We start from the raw sequence: 17,401 nt of genomic DNA on the forward strand, positions 1-17,401 counted from the left end.
ACCAAAACACATGTGACATAGCTGCAACTCAGATGGACTAATAAAACTGTTAACATGCTTCTTATCAACATCAATTTCCTGTTCTGTTTTATTTTTAGAGACTCTTATTGTTGAACCTAGAACTTAATGCATGTTTTTGAATAGTTGGAGAGGTATCTCACCACATTATCCAGGCTAGCCCCAAATTACTGGACCTCATATTCTCCTGCCTCAATTTCCTAAGTATCTAGGACTACAAACATTTATAATGATAATGTATTATAACATAAAGTACTCTGTGTGTGTGTCTATTAGTTATAGGTAAAGGCCCTTGTCTTTCTTGTTAGCTTGAGTTAGTCTTTCTATGTAGTCCTAGCTATGTATACTGACTGAGTACTAGGATCAAAGGCATGTGACACCACATCCAACCTCTCTGGTTTTTCCTAATTTTTTTTCTCAGTCTCTTTTTCTTTTTTTACTGATAAGTTCCCCTGAATCCCCAAAATGGTGTACTTTCAACCATTACTCTTAGTAAGGCAAATTTGACAGTATTACAGGAGTAATTTGAATTAATGGGAACTCTAGTAAGCTTATTTAGATAGTCAGGATATTTTTAATATCTAAAGTTTTTTTTTTTTTTTTTTGATTTGTTTTTTGTTGTTGTTTTTTGGAGATTTTTTTTCGAGACAGGGTTTCTCTGTATAGCCCTGGCTGTCCTGGAACTTACTCTGTAGACCAGGCTGGCCTGAAACTCAGAAATCCGCCTGCCTCTGCCTCCCAGAGTGCTGGGATTACAGGTGTGTGCCACCACCGCCTGGCTTTGGTTTGGTTTTAGACACAGGGTTTTTGTGTGTTTATCTCTAGATATCCTGGAATTCCATTTGTAGACCACGCTGGCCTCAAACTCATAGAGAATCTGCCTGTCTCTGCCTCCTGAGTACTGGAATTAAAGGAATGGGTCATAATACCTGGCCAGTCTTAATTGTGTAGTGCCAGTGATCAAACCTAGGACCGCTTGCATTTTAGGCAAATGCTATACTTCAGAGATTTGGTTTCACTAAATTGCTCAGGCTGGTGCTGTACTCGCTTTTATCTTAGGATGGCCTAAAGCTTGATAGTAGATTTACAAGCCTGTATCAACAGGACCAGATTATGTTGTATTGATACAGAATGTCCCTAGGATACATTTGACCTTGGTGATTGTCCTGCTTTAGCCTTCAGGATCTTAAAATTCTGGGATATAGGGAGCACCAACCCACAGGCTTTTGTTGTTTTGAGATAGGAGCTGGGTGTGGTGTCACATGCCTTTAATCCCACCATTCAATCTATACAGCCATAACTGTGTAGCTTTGACTGGCCTAGAACTTGCTCTATTAGACTCTCCTGTTCCCAAACTCTAAAGATCCACCTGCCTCTGCCTCCCATGCTGCACTTATACCAACAGGTGCCAGTTACGATATTGAATGTATTCTGTTTTACCACTTTGCCCATCCATCCACATACAGTACTTGCTACTGGTACAGGCTTGTCCATGGTCATACCCACCTTTTTACATGAATGCTGGAGATCAGTGTAGTAAGCACTCTTACCTACTGAGTCAGTCCACACTCAACTTCTTAAGCACATCAGGAGAAAGAACCTGTTTTCTCAAGTTTAGCTGGGAAGATCTGTATAAGATTAAACCTTGTTGGTCCTGCTAGACCTTAATTTGTACTCAGTGAGCATATCCATAGACCTTGTCTGACTCTACTCATGGCATGCCAGGGGCGGTGTATGCCAGATTAGGTGGAGTTCATCTGAGTATTAAGCTTTTAAGTCAGTAACTGGATAATTTGCAATACTCCAACAGTCTCATGCTTCTATTCATCTTTGTGGTTTTTATGATAGTGGAATTTAATCTCTGCTCTTTTATTTTGGTTCTAGGATTACTACAGTATCCCGTTTCCCACACCCACCACTCCACTTACTGGGAGGGATGGTAGCCTGGCCAGCAACCCTTACTCTGGTAGGATTGGGATAGAGCTGAATACAGGGAGATGTATTGGGATTGGAGGTAGAAACATGATTAGTAGCAAGAACAGTTCCAGAATTAAGATTTTTGTCAGAATTATGATTTTTTTTCTCTCCATCCCCTATGGTCATGGATGTGATGAATCAAGGCTGGGAGTTTTATGATTCCTGTAACTTTTTTTTTAAAGATTTTATTTATGTATATGAGTACACTATCTCTGTCTTCAAACACACCAGGAGAGGGCATCAGACCCCATTACAGATGGTTGTGAGCCTCCATGTGGTTGCTGGGAATTGAACTCAGGACCTCTGGAAGAGCAGTCAGTGCTCTTAACCACTGAGCCATCTCTCCAGCTCCCTGTTGTGACATTATTTATTTATTTATTTATTTATTTATTTATTTATTTATTTATTTATTTTGGTTTTAGTTTTTTCGAAGCAAGGTTTCTCTGTGTAGCCCTGGCTGTCCTGGAACTCACTCTGTTAGACCAGGCTGGCCTCGAACTCAGAAATCCGTCTGCCTCTGCCTCCCAGAGTGCTGGCATTACAGGCGTGCGCCACCACCGCCAGGTATGACATCTTTTTATATTAATCACTTTCTGTTGACTTATTTCCAGGCATTATGGTTCTGGGTATTGAATGTAGGTTTTCACCATACTGAGTATAAAATCTAGTACTGAACTAACACTCCTAACTTTAATGGGTTTTTGTGGTTTTTTGTTTTTGTTTTTGTTTTGTTTTTTGGTTTTTCAAGACAGGGTTTCTTTTCATATCCCTGTATGTCCTGGAACTGACTCTGTAGACCTCGAACTCAGAGATTTACTTGCCTCTGTTTCCTGAATGCTGAAGTTAAAGCCTCTAGGTGGCTGATTTTTGTTTGTTTTTACATGATTGACCAATCATCTTTTCAACTTCCCTCATACTACTGTTGTCCTTGAAGCTTTAGGGAAACTAGGGTGTGATGGAGATGATAGAAAACAAGTTGTTAGGGGAAACACTGGGTGGTTTCATTCTGGGAGCCTCTTTGCATATTATACAGCCCGTACAGCTGCCTTTCTTTTCATAGGCGACCTTACCAAGTTTGGCCGAGGGGATGCCTCCTCCCCAGCCCCTGCCACAACCTTGGCCCAACCCCAACAGAACCAGACGCAGACTCACCACACCACGCAGCAGACATTCCTGAACCCGGCGCTGCCTCCTGGCTATAGTTACACCAGCCTGCCATACTACACAGGGGTTCCGGGCCTCCCCAGCACCTTCCAGTATGGGCCTGCTGTGTTCCCTGTGAGTAACTGACTGCTTGTAGTCTCCTTGTTATAAAGGATGCCAATTCTGGACCCATCCTAGTTGCTTTCACAGCTACATGGCTCCTGAGAAATATATGAGGATAACTTGTATATAACTTGTACCACTGGCCCATTTCTAGCCTGGAAATAAAGGGTATGGGGCTTTTAATTAAAACGAGAATCGCCCGATTGTAGAATTACCCCAAAGATGACTGTGATATTGTATGTCTTTGTTGCCCCTCCTTTCCCTGTAACCATTGTCTCTTTTATCTCTAAACCACTCTACCTTTTAATTTCTTGGGTCAGTTCTGAAAAAACATTAGTATATCAGTTACTTTTTTGTTATTTTAAAATACCATGACTAAGAGCAACTCAGTAGAATGTTGATGTTTGGCTTACAATTTGAAGGCCTTAAGGTAAGGTTCCAGAAGTGGGAAGTAGTAGATCAGGAATGTGGGGCAGGGCTACAAACTCTCAAATCCTATCCCACTGATGTACTTCCTCCAGCAAGGCTCCACCTCCTAAAGTTTCCATAATATCAGGGAATGAGGGGCCAGATAGTAAAATATATGAGCATATTTGGGGTGGTGGGTATTTTCTCATTCAACCATCAGGAGGATCCCATTTCACTGATGACTCTGACTGGCCTATGTATCTACCTAAATGTCTAGTCTTTGGTGTAAGACAAGTGAGACAGATGCTATCTGTTGCTGGGTCATTCCTTTCTGTTCTTTTTTGCTCTTCAGGTGGCTCCTACCTCTTCCAAGCAGCATGGTGTGAATGTCAGTGTGAATGCCTCGGCTACCCCTTTCCAGCAGCCAAGTGGATATGGGTCTCATGGATACAACACTGGTAAGTTCCCTTTGACCCTTGCTCAGTGGTCTGTGGTATATTACTGGATGGGAAAAGAGCCACTTTAAAGTGAGGATATGCTAACTCTTGGCATAGGATTGTCATTGTTTGACTGGCTTAGGTGTCTAAGAACAATAACCTGTGAAGAGTTTGTGTTAGACTTATATCCACTATTCACAGTGGGAATGATCAAAAGGCTAGTGTTGGCTGATCTGAGTTTGAGAAATCAAGCAAGAACCCAGGTTTCTTTGAAATGACAGTGAGCAAAATGGTAGTATTCATGACACTGAGAGTTGAAGAGTACTGATAGACACGTTCCTAACTAACACTGTCTGTGCACAGTATGTTTGGCATAAATGTGTTTGTATCACTAATTTTGTTATATGACTCCCCTTTTTATTTCTCTAGCTAGAAGACCTACACTGTGGAGAAAAACAAGTAGACATGATTGACCCTTAGGTTTCCTCATTTGTACAGCTCTTCATTTGTATAGCTAGTCTTGTTGCTGTTACACATCTGATGGCACGGAAGGAAGTGTATGGGTTTTATGGACACATATAGCCTCTTCTATACCTGATGTCTTGCTTTATTTTTGGAGGATGGAGATAAAAAGAACAGTTTGTTTTTGTAGGGTTTTGTTGCTCTTGTGTTGTTGAATTTGTTTTATTGTTGTTGTTTTTTTTAATTTGGTTTGTTTTTTGAAAACAGGGTCTCTATGTAGACCTGTCCTGGAACTCAATATGTAAATCAGGGTGACCTGGAATCCACAGAATTGTCTGCCTCTGACTCCAGAGTGCTGAGACTAAAGGTGTACACCTCACCTCCATATCTGGCTTGTTTGTGGTTTTGTTTTGTATTGTTTTTGAGACAAGGTCTCTATGAAGCCTAGGCTTGCTCAAAATGTGTGCCAATCCTTTTGCTGCTATCTCCTGAGTAGTGGTAGATTGGTATATGCCCATATCTGGCTCTAGGAAAGGACTGGAAACAATTGCATGTAACTTTTTTTAAGTGAGTTTTAAGTGAATCTGGGGGAGGTGGTTGGTGCAGTTGCTAAGGGGTAAGGGTTGAGTTATCTTTAAAATCTTGTAGCCTGGTTACATTTTTATGTAAATAAAATCCCAGTTCTATGAGGTTTAGAGGGAGCAACCAGTGTTCTTCACTTTTCTGTGGGGTCTGGGTGGGTAAATAACCAAGCTTTGAACTAATTGGAGAGCTGAGCACAGAAAGACTGGGTCATGATACACATTTTAAAAGACCATGAACTGCTGAGATTTAATACCCATGCTCCTTATGACTACTCCTGTCACTGAGTGAGACCTAGCCTCATGGGTGGGTAGAGAAGTGTAAGCTTTTTGACCTCGAGTGGCTTCATCCCAAAATTTGGTACTACGTTTAGGTGCTAAGTGGTCCAGTTACAAATATTTTAAAGGGTATGTGATTGATGAAAGTTAGAATCTGATTCTGAAACTCCTAGCTCTTACCTACCTTAAGATTTCAGAAATCTGTTATAGCAGCTTTTGAGAACCCCCAGTTCCCAACCCCCAACAGAGGGCTCTTATCATTCTGTTCCTCATCAACCTCTAAATTCATTTATCTTTATGTATTTGATTCCTTTTAGGAAGAAAATATCCACCCCCTTACAAGCATTTCTGGACGGCTGAGAGCTAATTTGGCCCAAGCCTGGGGGCTGTGTTTTGTGTGTGTGTATAAATTTGCACTGAAGTCTTGTTTCAGAAACCAGACCACTGAGGAGAGCCTGCTGAGCAGAGGCCATGGCCTGCGTTTGCGTGGCTTGGGGAAATGAGTTGGTGGATACCTTCTGGGCTTTTGAACTTGCCCCTCCCTATTTCCCTCTCCCCCATGTGTCTGACCCTGTCTTACCCATTTCGAGTTCAAGCGGTGCAGCACCTCCGAAGCATCAATGCACACACCTGCTGTTGCTTTTGATTTCTGGAAGGCATGTAGTTCCAACTTGTAACAAAATATTTGTAGTCTTCAATAAACTGTGGTATTTCTTTAGCTAACTCTGCGTTCTTTCCGTGCATGTCTTTCTGGACACTAGGAGCCAATGCTGTATTATGGATAAAGGGTGGAGGGTGGCTTTTTCAATCAATTCCCGGTATAGCCAAAGAGCTGTTAGTGTTTTAGTGTAGTGGTTTTTAATTTGGGTGGAGGGAAAACAGTCTGTTTCCAGCCTATTGATTGGTTGGTAAAGCTATTTATAAATAAACAAAAACAACAAAACTGAGTTCCCATGCTTTTATGTCTTTACTTTTTCATATAGATTATCCCCTTGTCTCTGGCATAGGCTGAGGGGAAAGGACAAGAAGTTAGACTGTCATGTCATGGTGAAAGGCAAAAGAGGTAGTGTTCAAAGCTGTTGTTAGGGAACTATCATCTAAGGCTTAATTTCTACATCTAGTTCTCAAAGACTGACTGGCTAACTGGCAGCTGAATCAGATCATTAGTGATCACTTAGTTGATGACTTCAGGCTTTTGAGGACCAGTGCTAGCCTAGAATATGGTCCTTTGATGGCTTTTCAGATAATGAATTATTTTTTTACTTGTGGATATAGCCATAGGTGTATGGGAGGTGTTTGGTTAGACATTCTGGTGGAAAATGTGACCTCCATGCACTCACTGACACACCATCCGCCTTTGGTTTACAACATAAATCTGGACAGTTATACCAGCACACTTGGTTGATTGAAGCCATGTGTTCAGCTTTCCTTTAGTAGTCCCTACTCCTCTGGCCCTATGGAGTGTAACCAACTTTCCAAGTTGTTACCATGCTAAGTTAAATGTGTTCTTGTTTCTTCTGCCTACCACCTACATTGTTTTTGTAATGATTTTTATAACTATTGAGTTGGGGTAGGCAGGGCATGTGGGTGGGAAAAAGAGCAAAACTCTAGTCTGAGGATCTCTGGAATAACTAGTGCAAATAGGAAAACCCATGCCTGTGATTTTTTTTTTAAAGGTTTTCTATTAAATAGAGGCCATTACAGCTACTATACAGAACCTCTCTCTCCCTCCAGCCTCATCCCTAATTCCTTCTATCTTCCATGCAATTTTTAAATTTCCGAACATAAACTTTTTAGGTCAAAAAATAAAACAAGGTAGGAACTTGTTAAAACTAAGTTAACTCCTTACTACCCAGCTTAAGAATCTAGTTAGTAATTCTCCTACCCTGTGTAAGCACCCTGGCTTCTCTTTGTAGGTGATAACCAAATCAGCTATATGCATTTATCTAGTAAAGATAGGTCATTATCTCTTTGATTTTTGTCTTTAAAATGTTCTATTTATATCTTGGCTTTTCTCCCTTCCACTAGCTTTAGCACCTTTCATAACTGAACTTAAAGTTATGCCTGCTACCCATTGTTCTGTCAGAAATATGGGGTCTAAAAAGAGAAGGAAGAAAAACCTCTGCTACCTTCAAAAGAATTTGTTGTTATCACTCCTTTTGTTTACTCTGTGCCTTCCAAGTATGCAGTTAATCTTGCTTTATTTCTGTGGTTCTGCTTTTTTTTTTCTCTTAGATTGTATTTGTTCCTTCAGAAGGGCACTATCTGAATGTGTGTTGTGGTAGGGTTTAACAGTTAAATTCTTTTCCCTTGGTGCTAGAGGTCCTTCTGGCTAGAAAAGCACTTAATCATTGACTAAATCTTTAACCCTTAAAGAAAACCATTCTATTGGAAGATTCTAAAGTGGTTGTGAACTTAATTCCTAAAGTCTGCCTTAGTTTTAGGGATTGGTTAGGAGAGTTTGAGTTCTGGGATTTGTATGGAGACTGTTGATTGTGAGTGAATGGAGTATTCCTTGTGATTTTTGTCATTAATACATTTCTTCTCAGGAACAAAACAAAACTCCATCAGAGTGCTCCCAGATAAAAGAATAATTTACCTTTGGAGGCAAGAATCTAAGAGCATAGGAATGCAGTTTTTCTGGTTTCCTTTTTATCTTTACAGGAACTAATAATGTATTTTCAAAATTTCTAGTTTAATTAACTTATTTTTCACATTTCTGTTTAAAATGTCTCTAGTAGGATGCTAGATGACCCCATGACTTACACAGGAAGAAAGAGTATAGTAATAAATTCATTTTAACCTGAGAACAAAATCAAGATGGCTATAGGCTCCTTTGGACTGTGGTGGTAGGGAATTTTTCTACAGGAAACATGAGTTAGGTATCAATTAAAGCTGTTATTTTATGGGCAGACTGAAGTAATGAAAATTACATTGTTTCTGTGTTCTGTATAGGCTTAAAGAATACAAACCCCTTACTGTGTCTTCCCTATGCCCCATATCCCTAAAATTATAGAACTAGAACTTCATCTTGGGTCAGCCCTTTAATTCATAAGGATATTTGCCTAGAAGTCCTGCAACCAGAAAAGTGAGACTTAAACTGAGATTCTAATAAGTGCTCTGGGACTGCACTAGAATGTGCCTACTTAAAAAGGTGAATTGCTAAGGATTTTGAGCACTCAAGTGTCTCTAGAACAGAAAGTGCCAAATTACCCATCGTAAAGGGTACAGTCAAGTGGAGTTTGAGTAGACTGGTTCACAGTGGACACTAAGTTTATTATATCCTTTTGCTTACAAACCATACACTAGTGAGAATTTGCTAATACATCCTGCTCCCCTCAAAAAAGCAGCTCATATATATTCCGTATATAATATCTATCAAGGACAAAGGAATTCTTAGGCAGCATTTGTGTCATGAATTCTGACATCTCAGAACTGGCATAAGTGGAAAAATTATACCAAAATTCCTTTACAGTGCCATAGTTAGAAAAGCTGCAGACATCACTGTGTCCTTGGAACTGAGACTAGGCTAACAGAGCTAATCCTCTTCTTTCCTCCTCCACTAGGTGTATCAGTCACCTCCAGTAACACGGGTGTGCCAGATATCTCGGGTTCTGTGTACTCCAAAACCCAGGTAGGTATCTGGATGAAAGTAGAAAGATGAACATAGAAGAGGTGGATTTGAAGTTAGAACAACCCTCAGGAGAGCTGTCAGAACCTGTTCTACCTTTTTAAAAATGAATTGTCTCTAGGCTTACATTTCTTAGAACTTTAATTTAGCCCTTTGAGGAAAAAAATGGAAAAATGTTAAGGACAAGTGCTGTAGATTGTAATGTGATACTATTTAATGTGTCCATAACCAAAAGTGGGAATGAATAAGGTGTTTGTTATTGAGTTATCTACAGATATGTCTGTTGTCTGTCATTTTTATGTCCCAACAAGATCTTGATTTCTTCTAAAATATCTAAGGAATTTGAATTTATGCTAAACTACAGAGGCAGGAATGCCCAGACTAGTAATGCCCAGACTAGTCAGCAAATTTTTCAATACTCTCATAAAATTATTTACTTATTTTGAAGGGTTTCATATTTGTAGTCTTAGCTGACATGGAACTCATTATGTAGACCAGACTAGTCTCAAACGCCAAAGATCTACCTGTTTCTCAAATGATTGGGAATAAAGGTATGCACCATCACATCTGGCCAGTGTAAGACTTCACAGCATGCTTGATCCTTACAAGAGCTCAGCAGTATTTCTTTCATTTATGAGGAAACTGAGGTTAAGTAGTTAATTTGCCTAGGATCATGGAGCTATGAAAAGGCAGAGCTAGAACTAAGACTTCTGAATATTTGACTTGAGGTATGCTATTGCTTCGACCATGCTACTTTCTTGAGGATAAGGGTGTTTGGCTTCAGAAAGTTCTAGGATTCTTCTAATGATCACGTTTTACTATTTTCCCGCCTGTTCTCCTGGGATAGCAGTCCTTTGAGAAACAAGGGTTTCATTCCGGTACTCCTGCTGCCTCCTTCAACTTGCCTTCAGCCCTAGGAAGTGGAGGGCCCATCAATCCAGCCACAGCTGCTGCCTACCCACCTGCCCCCTTTATGCATATTCTGACCCCACATCAGCAGCCACACTCTCAGATCCTTCACCATCACCTGCAGCAGGATGGCCAGGTAACAGCCCTTCCCTCCTCTCTCCTTTCCCTTCCTCTTCCTTCCTATCCCTTAAAACTACCTCCCTTTTCCTTTTCTTAACCTTCCTTACCACCACCTTCACCCAGCCCTCACCAGTGCCAGCCAGGGGCACACAGCACATACAGACACAAGCGCACATAACATGAGCAGTTAGCAAAGGAAACATAAAAGAATGGGCCAGACTGAAACCCCTTTGGTCAGTTCCTTCGGTACCTTTCTCCTCCACCTCCCATGGCACAGTTGTCCTTACCCTGTCAGACCTGGGTCACACCTGCCCTCTAACCTCTCCCAGCCTTCTCCCTTCCCTGACATTATAGCTTTCCCTTCTAACAGTGGAGTTCTATTGTCAAAAGTTTGTCCCTTTATTTTCCATATATCCTGGTTCTGCCTCAGCTACCATATTTGCAGATGATTCTCTGTTGCCAGCGCCAGCAGGAGGAGCAGGTAATGAAACTGAATAATATGCTTGAACCAACCTTTGTAGTCCCCATTTCACCTCCACAGCCTCAGATGACTTGAAAAGCCTACCCAATCACAAATCGGGATACACAAACAGACACACTATGCTAAGCTCTCTGGCCTCCCCATCCTCTTTCTTCCTTCCCCCCTCAACACCCTCTTTATCTTTCTACCTTCCCCAACTCTGGAAAACACTTGGTTACTAGAATTGAAAAGATTCTTGGGGCAGCATCTGGAGCCTGATGCCTCGGGTCTTTGTGGCTTTGAATTGGTTTCACATTAATTAATGTGTGTGGTGGGAGGATCTGAAGGGTGGTAAAAGAGACCTCCTAAGATTCCCCAACATAGGTGGCTGTGCAACTAAAATAGGGCTTTATTGCTCTTAATGATAGCTTTCTATGTTTTGGCATTCACAGAGATGAGTGTGAATGTAATCACCTTGTGATCACTCACTTTGAAAAGGTCAGAATTCTCATAGTTGGCTTTTTTGATTGTTTTAGACCAGGGCAGTGGGTAGTAGGGAAGACAACTGAAAAAGAATAGAACCAACTCACCATCTTATCTTCAAAGTTTTCTTGTCCACTTTTCATTTTCCTCTACTTTAAGGTTAAAAAACAAATGTCACCTTGTAAAAGAGGCTATGTAGACCAAATTTTCTGTGCTTGAAAAGTAAGCTTCATAGTAGGTTCTAAGTAAAAGAAATGAGAGAGCATGACTGTTTGCACATTTCCACTTGAAGATGCTACAGATTGGCCCCACTAACTAGACACCTTTTTCCTCCCCCATAACCCCCCCATTCCCCCTGCAGACGGGCAGCGGGCAACGTAGCCAGACCAGCTCCATCCCGCAGAAGCCCCAGACCAACAAGTCTGCCTACAACAGCTACAGCTGGGGGGCCAACTGAGGCCCTGGCCCTCTTCTCCTGCCCCATCTTCTGAGAGGCTTCTCAGCCTGGAAACTATGGAAACAGCATCAAAGAGAGAAAAGAATGTGGGGCGATTCCGCTGCTCCACACCCCCAGCGGCCCATCCCACACCTCAGCTTCATGTCTGTCCCATCCCTATACCATCCCACCCTGTTGTATGTATTATAGGATTTGTATTTTCTTCCCCCCCCCCCTTCCTCTTCCTTCTTTCTCTTTGCATTCAAGATTACGAATCTTTGCTGTGGGCCCTGCCTTTTCACTTCTTCCTGTTCACCCTGGTGGTGTATGGGTGAGGTGGGAAGGTGAAACCCCTCACACACACCCCGAAATATATATCAGCCCAACAGCCCTAAGTCTCCTCCTTTATTATTAGGAAAACCAAAACCACACACACACACACACACACACACACTAAAAAAAATGGCGTCATAAATATGAACCGCATTGTCAGATGGATTAGTTGAAGTGTTTTTTTTTGTACTGTGTCTTCAAATTTAATGGATTAATGTGTCTTGTATATATATATACATATATATATAAAACAGGAGAAAAACAAACTGGTACCTTCAGCCTCTGCCCATTCTTGCTCCGTCTAGGACATCCTCACTCTCGTCGATGACCAGCTTGGTGAATAAGTATTACCGTACCAACTGGGCCTCTTCTAGCAGGCTCGAAGGAAGGCTGTGGAATAAAGTGAGATCTTTGCCCTTTGAGAACTCTCACCTTAATGTGCTAATATTTTGCCCCTAAGGGGATTCCCTTTTACATCCTGTGACTGGAAAGAACTACTGCAAATCTTCATTTCTTCTAGAAACTGCCTCATCTACAGCAAGTTTCAGGAAGTCAAAGGGGAAGGAGCTAAGGACATTTAAAAGGAAAAGGACCTTAAGCATGATTTTAAAGAATTCTGAAATCTGAAGCCAGCATTAGTTGCTGGCTGGCAGAACTAAATCTTAGGGCGTTTTTCTCTTTGGATGAATATAGTAGTTCTTGTTGTCTGAGTTATGTTTTTGAGACAGTCTCACTATGTAAGTCTGACTGACCTGGAACTTTGTGTGGAGACCAGGCTGGTCTCACATTCAGAGATCTGCCTGCCTCTACCTCCTCAGTGCTAAGGCTAAAGGTTCTCAGACTACACCTTGCCTTTCCTATTTTATGTGGCTTTGAAATGCCTAAGTTTTGGGAAAGGAACTGATGATTGTAGAACAAGACCTGGGGTGGGGACATGGTGCAGTAAAAGGTTTTTGGGCTTCGATTACATGAAAGAGAAGTTTCGTTTTTTCTTTATAAGAGCCATATTGCCAAGGACTAGATACCCTGTTTCAGCCTTCCAAAACTGCTGGTATCCTTTGCTGGGGTGGGGAGAGGGGTCTATTTAGTTGGAGTCTAACTCAGTAGCTCTGACTTGCCAGAAACTTAGTAGCAGGCTGACCTCCTATCTCCCAAATGGATTAAAGCACCATCAAATTTCATTACTGCATGGTTTTTCCAAGACACATTTAAGTAGCTTCTCATTCCTGCCTAGTCTACAAATCTTACCTTGTTGGTTACCATCTGTTTAGTTTTTAAAAAGCAGCAGTGTGTGGTGGCAACTGCCTTTAATCCCAGCACTTGGGAGGCATAGGCAGGTGGGTCTCTTGAGTTTGTGCCCCTCTTGGTCTACAATCGAGTTCCAGGACAGCCAGAACTACACACAGAAACCCTATATCGAAAAAAAAAACACGTTTTAAAACTCCCTACCAGCTGAAGAGATTCCTAGCATCTTTATTCAGCAGTAGGGAATCGCGGTTTAAGGAACTTGGTAAAAACACTTTGCCTAACCTAGTATTAGACGTCACCGACATCAGTCTAGAAACAAAACACAAGGTGGGAGGTGTTTTCTGATCCTGGGCTGAAGCAGGCCTCTGAGTGAACGGGCCACTCCCTCGGGCGGCTACCTGGGACCCTCCAGAGAGAAGCGGAAACACCCCTTGGGGCCTGGCAGATCGGCAGGAGGAAGAATCACCTAGAAGGGATATGATCCTTGGACAGTGGGGATTTCGCACGTCCTCCCTCCCTCAAAATTGAAAGGTAGCGTATAGAAGCTTCGTGTCTGAGGCGTCGTCAGCCCCGCCTCTTCCTCCTCCGGGTTACAGCTTTTACGACAATGCTGCATCGTAGGCTTGCTTTCCGGCCGCGAACGCTGAGCCCGATCTATATCCGACAGGGAAGCGTAAGCGGCTGGTGGTGGTCTCGTGTTGCCCATGGGCTGCAGAGAGGTTCAAAGTTTTTAGTACCCTACGGGAATGAGCGTCTTTGATCTTTTCCGAGGCTTTTTCGGCTTTCCAGGACCTCGGAGGTGAGACTAGTTCTGGGCTAGACGTAAGGGAGGGGTGTTTAGGTGGACACTTGACCCCGTCCTCGTATTTTTGGAAAGCTTCCTATCCCGCCCCTTTCAAATCCTGCTGAGAGGTCCAAGATCGCATTCTTGAGTACTCACCCCGCCACAGTAATCAAAGCAGTGGTTAAGAGGACAGACACGGCGCCTCCAGACTGGGGTGATGCAACAGGGACCTGGGCGGAGAAAACAATGGGGGTCTGGGGAAGAGGACCATGAGCAAGTCATTGGGCGATTAGTAGTGGGCAGGATGACCCTGAAGAAGAATCATGGGGGGTCGTGTAGGCGCTGTTGGGAGGTGTGGAGAGGTTCTGTTTAGAAACGATACAAAACCCGTAATAGATCTATCAGAGTTGTTTTGAAACCAGATCTCCAGTGTTTTCTTCAGCTGTCCAGACCCCTCTTTGGCCCATTTTGCTGCCCTTGGGTTGATTTTTTATGGCTTAGACATTGTTGAAGTCTTCGTGACTTATCTGCCTCCACTCTCAGCCACAGAGAGCCTTTTTTTGGAGGGATGACTCGAGATGATGACGATGATGATGATGATGACGAAGAAGAGGAAGACAGAGGCGCGTGGGGTCGAGGGAGCTATGCGTTTGATGGTTCTCAGCCTCCAGAGGAATTCGGTTTCAGCTTCAGCCCCAGAGGAGGAATGCGATTCCACGGCAACTTTGGCTTTGATGATCTAGTACGAGATTTTAATAGCATCTTCAGCGAGATGGGGGCCTGGACCTTGCCTTCCCACTCTCCTGGTGTGTGAATATCCCTGAGTGAGAAACTATGGGTTTCTAGTGGGTTAGTGATGAATAACAGAACTTGCAGAATAGTTGGGATAGCCTACAGAAATTGATTTTTAAAAGATTTAAGGTGTTTTAAGGCCTTTCCTATCCCAGAATCACCTACCAACTTTCTACAGAACTTCCAGGTCCTGAGTCAGAAACACCTGGTGAGAGACTGCGGGAGGGGCAGACACTACGAGACTCAATGCTTAAGTACCCAGATAGTCACCAACCCAGGATCTTTGAGGGGGTCTTGGAGAGTCATGCAAAACCTGAATCCCCCAAACCAGCTCCAGATTGGGGGTCCCAGGGACCTTTTCATAGGGTGAGTACTCTGTCTGCACCTGAACTGTAACCATTATTGGAATCTCTTAAGAGTTGAGGTGGAAATTTAGCCCCTCTAATTAGTGAATTTATCTGGATTTTCTTCTTTATTGGGATTTTTGTTTTGAAACTTACTGTGTAGATCTGCCTGCCTCTGCCTCTGGATTAAATGTGTGCCACCACACCTAGTCTAAGATTTATTTATTTTCTTTATGAGTGTTTTGCCTGCTTGAATGTCTCTGCACCACATGTACCTGTGCCCACAGAGGTCAAAAAGGATATTGAATCCCGTGGACCTCCGTTATGTATGGTTATGAGCCACCATGCTCTTGCTGGGAACTGTAAATATGGTCTTCTGCAAGAGTGTTCCCCTCCCCCCTCTTATTTTATTTATTTATTTGTTTGCTTATATATTTTGAGACAGGGTCTCTGTAGTATCAGCTGACCTGGAACTTGCTATATAGACCGTGATGGCCTCAAACTCAGGGATCTGCCTGCCTCTGAGTTTGTTAGTTGGGATTTTGTTGCTGTTTGTTGTTTTTAAGATTTATTTGGGCTGGAGAGATGGCTCAGTGGTTAAGAGCACCAACTGCTCTTCCAGAGGTCCTGAGTTCAAATCCCAGCAACCACATGGTGGCTCACAACCATCTGTAATGAGATCAGATGCTGTCCTCTGGTGTGTCTGAAGATAGCTACAGTGTACTCATATAAATAAATAAATCTTTTTTTAAAAAAAAAAGATTTGTTTATTTTGTGTATATATGTGTGCCTGTGTGAGTTTGTTTGGGTGCAGGTGCTTGGGGTGTTGAATCCCCTAGAGGCCTGATCTGCTTGATGTCCTCTAGAAGAACAGCAAGTGTTCTTAACCTATGAGCCTTCTTTCCAACCCCATTGTTTCTGTTTTCTTTTTGCAATATTAGAACTAGAATAGAATACAAGGGGAAAAATGGAAATATGTGTTTTTTTTTAAAAATTACTAGTTTAAATTCTTGGTTAAGAAAGAATCTTAAAAGTGCAGAAAAGAATTTCAGAAATTCCTTTTGGTAGAAGTCCATATAAAACGAAGGAAGAAGGTATGTAAACACAAGCTGCCCAAATGGAAGTATTTCTGGGATTTGGGACTAGGGAGGAGCATGGGTTGTCTGACCTTCAAGTTAAGGTTGGAAGGTGTCTTTTCACTGATTGTGTGTGGCTTCTTCTGCAGTTGGACGATACATGGCCTGTGAGTCCCCATTCCAGAGCCAAAGAGGACAAAGGTGAGTCTAGAGGGAGGCACATTTACCATGCCATTCTCCTGAAGTTCTCTCAGAAGTTTCTTCCTGAAACGGTTGTTTAATTTTCCTCTCTCTGCCCTTCCAGATCTTGACTCCCAGGTTTCCCAGGAAGGTCTGGGTCCACTTCTTCAACCCCAGCCCAAATCGTATTTCAAAAGCATCTCTGTGACCAAGATCACTAAGCCAGATGGGGTGAGTTGAGAGAAGCTTAAAAAAAAAAAAAAGACCAGATAATGCTCTGGGGAAAGGGACCAGAATAAGAAATTACTAAAATCAACATAGTGCTGTTAGGAATGTGTTGGGACTTCTCTTGCAGACAGTGGAGGAACACCGCACTGTGGTAGACAGTGAGGGCCGGAGAGAGACCACAGTGACCCATCAAGAAGCCCATGACAGTTCCAGAAGTGGTAAGTTAAGAGTGTGACTCAAAAGGCCCATCTCTTAACCTTTTGGGGAAAGGACATGCCTACGTTTGGTAATTTTCTCTCTTCTCTGACTGTCTGCCTTAGATCCAGCCTCTCAGAGGCCTTCGGCTTTGGATGATCCTGTTTCCATTCTGGAGCTGCTCCTAGGACGTTGGTTTCGGTCCCGATAGCTTTTTTAAATTTCAGAAGCCTTCAGGTCCTTCCCACTCCCTTCCTGTTACCCATTGCCAATAAGCTTAGCTGTGTCTGTCACCCTGGGATCTTAAACGTGTGCAACAATTAAGCTTATGCCGGTCTGTCATTCATCCACACTGAACAATAAAGCCTCTATTTATGCTAAAGGTCTCAGTCTTGGTTTTGTCAAGGTTCTTTTAATTTTCAGATCCATCCAGAGCTTCCAAAATGATGTTGGCGTATGATTTTATTTTTGTACATTAGGGGTAGTATACACATGTAAAAGCCAAGACGTGTGGGAGTTGGTTCTTCCCACGGTGTTGGCTCTGCAAATCCAGGTCAGGCTTGGCAACAGGCTCTTATACCCACAGAGGCGTCTCACCAGCCCCTTCACTAAATGCTTTTTCCATCTCCAAACAAGATTTAATAAATTAGAGTTAGACACAAAAAGAAAATGATTTTATTATTGAGGAAATAGAGATAATTCCAGTAGCATTTCTAGAAAAAGATAGCTCACATTGCCAAAAGGTAGGGATTTT

General features: G+C 42.4%; 2 protein-coding genes and 1 long non-coding RNA gene across 32 annotated transcripts in view; 2 read left to right on the forward strand and 1 right to left on the reverse strand.

Annotated features, from left to right (window-relative positions):
- The window catches only part of Ubap2l (ubiquitin associated protein 2 like), a 53,670-nt gene extending 40,689 nt beyond the window's left edge, over positions 1-12,981 (forward strand). For 7 of the 30 annotated variants that reach the window (XM_052179957.1, XM_052179961.1, XM_052179966.1 and 4 more), the window contains 7 exons: positions 1,903-1,984; positions 3,056-3,273; positions 4,022-4,127; positions 8,995-9,062; positions 9,907-10,104; positions 10,519-10,569; positions 11,393-11,915. In XM_052179957.1, the coding sequence (XP_052035917.1) occupies positions 1,903-1,984; positions 3,056-3,273; positions 4,022-4,127; positions 8,995-9,062; positions 9,907-10,104; positions 10,519-10,569; positions 11,393-11,488 (819 nt within the window). In that variant the 3' untranslated portion in view covers positions 11,489-11,915. Of the gene's footprint in view, positions 1-1,902; positions 1,985-3,055; positions 3,274-4,021; positions 4,128-5,745; positions 6,152-8,994; positions 9,063-9,906; positions 10,105-10,518; positions 10,570-11,392; positions 11,916-12,105 lie in introns of those variants that run through there. The other 23 variants (XM_052179963.1, XM_052179973.1, XM_052179967.1 and 20 more) reach the window with 8 other exon arrangements.
- Positions 11,107-13,607, reverse strand: LOC127683084 (uncharacterized). Its single transcript, XR_007977474.1, has 3 exons — positions 13,515-13,607; positions 12,074-12,190; positions 11,107-11,272 (listed from the first exon to the last, which is right to left on the reverse strand). It is a non-coding gene; the product is annotated as an uncharacterized LOC127683084 (long non-coding RNA).
- A 55-nt stretch (positions 13,608-13,662) lies between these two features.
- On the forward strand, positions 13,663-17,029 carry Hax1 (HCLS1 associated protein X-1). The gene is made up of 7 exons (XM_052179988.1): positions 13,663-13,847; positions 14,376-14,638; positions 14,803-14,990; positions 16,194-16,245; positions 16,349-16,455; positions 16,580-16,670; positions 16,773-17,029. Exons 1-7 carry the CDS (start codon positions 13,795-13,797, stop codon positions 16,856-16,858), a joined length of 840 nt encoding a protein of 279 aa, XP_052035948.1. The 5' UTR covers positions 13,663-13,794; the 3' UTR covers positions 16,859-17,029.
- The last annotated feature ends 372 nt before the right edge of the window (positions 17,030-17,401 follow it).

Source organism: Apodemus sylvaticus, chromosome 4 (genome assembly GCF_947179515.1).
Source record: "Apodemus sylvaticus chromosome 4, mApoSyl1.1, whole genome shotgun sequence".
Lineage (NCBI taxonomy): Eukaryota > Metazoa > Chordata > Mammalia > Rodentia > Muridae > Apodemus > Apodemus sylvaticus.